This window comes from Sinocyclocheilus rhinocerous, unplaced genomic scaffold, assembly GCF_001515625.1.
Source record: "Sinocyclocheilus rhinocerous isolate Xijiao unplaced genomic scaffold, SAMN03320098_v1.1 scaffold677, whole genome shotgun sequence".
NCBI classification, from domain to species: Eukaryota; Metazoa; Chordata; class Actinopteri; order Cypriniformes; family Cyprinidae; genus Sinocyclocheilus; species Sinocyclocheilus rhinocerous.
Window position 1 is genome coordinate 2099922 of NW_015633185.1, and position 5570 is coordinate 2105491.

A 5570-nucleotide genomic window follows, 5' to 3' on the forward strand; every position below is an offset into this window, starting at 1 on the left:
TATAGCTAATTAATTATTCTTCGATCGCAACAGCCCATTAACAGGTCCAGAACAGTTCATTATTGCATGTTTTAACACTCAACGCAAAGTCTCCAGCACTGAACTGGAATTCTCACTGGCTGATCAGTAAATAGCACCCAGGCCGTCTGTCTCCTGTGGGCTGGTGAATAATATTCATCCTCTTAAGTTACATGGATCCTCCTCAGACCTACTAATGTGATACTCACAGCAGATGTAAATCTACGTCTTGATTTAAATACATAATAACAGAACACTTCTTGCCTCCTTTACAGCAGGCCCGCACACCTGTGAGGTACTTTTATAGAAAAGCCCCCTGTTGAGCCAACCGACAACCAGAACAAATGTATTGAGTACCACCTGTCACTCTACAGTGACTGACTAGGCCCTGTGCTACTGGTCTTTTCCTGTAGACAAACAGACCTGCCACACACTTCTTGATTTAGATATTCTTAGTAACCAGTACAGTGAGGCCAAATGGCTGTCAAATGTTGCAAATAAAATGCCTAGAAAAGCATCAGAAGATTCCAGTGTGCATTACGATACTGTTGAGGGTATATACGTCACTATAATATGACTAACACTATGGACCACCTAGGATAGTGGCAGGACAGACATTCTTCCTGACCGCAGACAATGTTAGCAGAGGTGACAAACTGGCAGTGCATCATCTCTTTGTGGCACGTATTGCCACCGTTTGATCACTCGATCACTGTCTGACATTTTTTTACACAAGAGGATCTATTTTTTCAAGACCCTCTAATGCCAGCAACATATTGGAGCAGTGAATCTGTCCTCACTAGACATCTGAGAATAGGAATGTGCATGTGGACTGTGCTCTTATTTGACAGATACACGCCAGCACAATCACACAAACAGATACGTTTATAGTCAAACATACATATGCCAACAATATATCGTTCTCTGGTTTGTTTTCATTATGCTTTCAAGAAGTAAAATGTTTCTCCTACTAGGTCAACTATGTGCATTTGCAGAGCTATAATTGTTACAGTACAATGAGAACTCACCCTTCTGTGATATTTGACCTTCCTGTCTTACAATACTGCCAAAATAAAGCCCTCATAAACACCCTTTTGCACTCATTCATGCTGAATTCCTTGTATATATCGAACTACAATTTCACAGAACAAGCTGTTCAAGAGAAGCATTAGTCATCATGACTTCATGTCAAAAGCAAGGATAACAGCAGAACAAGGATGAATCGACTTGAGTGCAATGAACTCACAGCATGCATTTGATCAATACAGTACAACTACATTGTAAATATTGATTTACAGGATCCCTCAATAAAGCAGTATTGTAGAAAGACAATACAATTATTCAGAAAATCCATTACACAATATCTAACAGCACCGAAGGGCAATACACAAACTTTACACCAAAATACCAATCACTTCTTTGTGGCACAAACTGCACATGCCCAATGCAAATTTCCAAATCAAGAAGGATATAGCATAATAATAATATAGCACAATAATATAGGAGAAGCATAATCATTATCATCATATGATGAATAACGTCATTACTATACATAACAAACAACTCTGGATCAGCACCAGATCAGCAAAGGATCAAGTACCAAGATAACAATGAATGACCAAAGGAACTACAAATCACCAAGTCACACTTTAGTGAAATGATGGATCATATTTTAAGTCTCATAATAAGAGAGTGAATTGGAGAGTGAGGTTTGGAAAATCTAAACTGAACTGGAATTGAATTGAATTGAATTAAAATTTGAGTGAAACATTTAAAATTCTTTGTATTCAAACAAATCTCATGAAAACATCAATTAAGTCGATTAGACTCAATCTACATTGATTTGTATGTGAGTAAATGGTGCTGAACTAATGAACCACTGTCTGTTTTGGCCAAGATTTGGGGGTCTTACCCTAGAAACGGTGAGGGGCATGTTGAAGTCCTTGCCTCCTTGCAACCGGAAGCCCCAAGGAGAAGGTCCAGCGAGGGAAACGGTGTACGAACTCATTGTTCAAAAAAATCCTGTGTATTGTTTAAGCAACAGAATTTCAGAACAAATGGGGAAAATGAATTTGGAGGGGGCGGGGCACGTGCCAAACAGCCTCTGAAAGAAGAAGGAGGGAAAAAAAAGTGTAAAATGAAAGTAACACTCACACCTCTCCGATAAAAAAAAAAATCCTGCAGGCCAAAAGGGTCAAAGTAACAGCGTAAAACAAATAATTCAGGCCCAGCCAAACTGCAACTAATGCAAAATAACTGGAGCAACACAGAAGAGCTATGAGCCAGAGGAAGAGGACTCTTGCCTGTTCAAATGAGCTTGACAGACAGCCTAAGAATAGCTGCCCCTCTGCCGAGAGCAATAGCACTATGGCATTGTGGGGAGGGGGGAGGAAGGGGTACTTATATGGCATGTAAGGGGACACCCAGAATGCCAGGCCTCCCATGATTCACAGGGCTAATATAGCCGCCTCTTAAGATTTTTCTAGACTCCTTTCTTCAAGGGTGCCTCATCTATCTGAGTCCTGGGCAGGTTTTGGTTAGGGTTAGAGATGGGTTTAATTCCTATTTCCAATTCCCAATTGCAAGTGCAACCTGGCTGATTCTGAAAACGGTTAACAAAAGATTAGGGTTAATTGGCAGCCCCTACGGACACAAGCAAGCTTATCTCATGCATTCACAAGGCATTTTGGGATTGAACTGTGTCTCCTGTTTAAATGTGTGCTTATTAATTTTATCATCACTCTAAATACATTGAAATTTTAACATACACTATCGGGTCAGTAATATATTCAATATACTTAAAGGGGTCATATGATGCTATTTTAAAGATCATTATTTTATGTATTTGGTGTAACAGAATATGTTGACATGCTTTAATGTTCAAGAAGTAATGGCTCCTGAAAATTCAGCTTTGCATCTCAGGTAGGGCTGCACGATAAATCGCATGCGATATTTAACGTGCATCAGAGAAAGGAAAAATTGAAATCGCATCATATGACCCTTTAAAGAAATTAAAATTTTAATTAAAAAAATAACAGTAAGGGCATTTATAATGTCACAAAAGATTTTAAAAAAATATCACAGTTTCCACCGAAATATTAAGCATCATAATAAGAAATGTTTCTTGAGCAGCAAATCAGCATATTAGAATGATTTCTGAAGGATCATGTGACACTGAAGACTCCGAAGTAATGGCTCCTGAAAATTCAGCTTTGCATCTCAGGTAGGGCTGCACGATAAATCGCATGCGATATTTAACGTGCATCTTATCAGTAAAGCTAGTTCTGTAATCAGTGGTAAATCTCCATCACGTGCGGGCTTTCACATTGAGCAGCATTAACTACACAGAGCCGTTGTTCACTGACGAGCTGCGCAAAAAATCGCGCGAATATGAACGTGGTTTTGCGCAGCTCGTCAGTGAACCTTATCAGTAAAGCTAGTTCTGTAATCAGTGGTAAATCTCCATCACGTGCGGGCTTTCACATTGAGCAGCATTAACTACACAGAGCCGCTGTTCACTGACGAGCTGCGCAAAACCACGTTCATATTCGCGCGATTTTTTGCGCAGCTCGTCAGTGAACAACGGCTCTGTGTAGTTAATGCTGCTCAATGTGAAAGCCCGCAGGTGATGGAGATTTACCGCTGATTACAGAACCAGCTTTACTGATAAGATGCGCGTTAAATATCGCATGCGATTTATCGTGCAGCCCTAATCTCAGGAATAAATTACATTTTAAAATATATCAAAATAGAAAACAGTTATTTAAATTGTAATAATACTTCACAGTATTGATTTTACTGTATTATTAATAAAATAAAATGCAGCCTTGGTGAGCATAAGAGACTTCTTTTTAAATCATTAAAATGTCTTACTGACCCCAAACTTTTGAAGTGAACGGTAGTGTAACTTCATGGATAGATTAACTTTAGATGCAATCAATCACTATAAAGTCATACTAACATTTAAAACATTCCATTGACACTGTAATCATTAATGTAAGAGGTAATTTTCTCTTATTCTTTATTGTAAACAAACCTTGAATGGCATCTACATGAGATATTTTTATCCCAAGCATTCAGAGGCATCTGGAGGTTCTTTATGAGCAGCTTTAAACAAAGAACGAGTGGCAGTGAGAAAAGCCTGATATGCTCTTATTGCTCTCAGAGAACCGAGATAAGAGGACCTCTTGTGCACTAGCACATCACAATGTCCGCACCGAGACATCGGAGGGAAGATAACCACTAAGGACCTGCCTGTTCACCCGGCCTAATTTGGGAGACCACTAGTTTCCAGCTAAGTTTAGCACTCTTTGTTAATGGAAGAATTTGAAGTAATACTGTACATGAATGTTCAACAATCAGGCCTTCATAGGCAGGATTTCAGAGAACAATTGGGCCAATCCTGGACAGTGTGTGACATTGCTCTGATACAGTGCTTGTCATTATGAACCTTGGCAAAGACAACATACTATTATTGTAAAAATTTGTTTTTTTTGTTTTTTTTAAGTGTTTTCTGATTCAAGTCGCTGTATCTTTTCTAACCAGACATACTGTATGGTTTGCACCAAGGTTTCCCAAGAAAATATTGACCTTCAAAGAAAACAAAAAATAAAAAAAATCTCAACAAAACTGACAGCAGCAGCATCCAGCACTTGCCACCTGATTACATGTATCCCACCTCAGTCATTGCTTTAAGCTAAACACATTTACATTTTTTCACCATGCACAGTAGTGACTTAACAAATATCATTGATCCCTCTTTTACTAGATAGAAACATGCAAAACATGTAAAATAATGTCCCAAGCAAAACCACACACACCAAGCAAGACAAAACACCTCAAAGAGAAAGAGTGAATCAGTGTTGCCAGAAGCCAAAACAGATACATGCAATGATGCACATGACAACAAATTCAAAACAACAGATACGCCACTGACCGCAGAATAGTCTATATTTAGACTCACATTATATTTATAGTAATATATCGGTAGGTAGCCTATGGATGAATGTGAAAAGTCAAGAAGCCCTAAAAATGTTTTCACGCGACTGTAGCCACTGAGCGTCTCGAGAACAGTGTCAAGCCTGTTGCCTCCATTTCCATTCAACAAACCATTAAAGACAAACAACTTCTCAAACTCCTGTTTCAGCCTACATTGCATGCTAAAAGTTGCTTTATACTGACAGCACGAGCCTTGCGGTTTGGAGTCGCTCCGTTTCCTCCAGAGGCGAGCTCTGTCACTCACGCCAAATCCTTGGAACCCCGGGTGTACCTAAGCACACTTGACGCAAATTGACCAATCATACTATGCTGAAGGATTAGCTCATGAATATTAATTATGGAATGTGGCGTTCCCCCAGTGAGCCTCACTGATTCGCTGAAATGCAGACGGTTAGCTAATCACCTGGCGAATTAACGAATCATCACATGGTGAGCGTTTGTCTCATGAATATTAAGTAGCTTTGTGATAGATGTGTTAGTATGGTTACCAAGCAACGCATCATGACCTAATAAATATTAATGAGCAAAGTCTTTTTTCCATAGTAGGATTCGTA

At 39.2% G+C, this 5570-nt stretch overlaps 1 protein-coding gene across 10 annotated transcripts in view; it reads right to left on the reverse strand.

Annotated features, from left to right (window-relative positions):
* The window catches only part of LOC107743565 (LIM domain-binding protein 3-like), a 46997-nt gene extending 41715 nt beyond the window's left edge, over positions 1-5282 (reverse strand). For 7 of the 10 annotated variants that reach the window (XM_016556856.1, XM_016556854.1, XM_016556849.1 and 4 more), the window contains exon 1: positions 1931-2314. In XM_016556856.1, the coding sequence (XP_016412342.1) occupies positions 1931-2026 (96 nt within the window). In that variant the 5' untranslated portion in view covers positions 2027-2314. Of the gene's footprint in view, positions 1-1930; positions 2315-4981; positions 5000-5199 lie in introns of those variants that run through there. The other 3 variants (XM_016556846.1, XM_016556847.1, XM_016556852.1) reach the window with 3 other exon arrangements.
* Between the last annotated feature and the right edge of the window lie 288 nt (positions 5283-5570).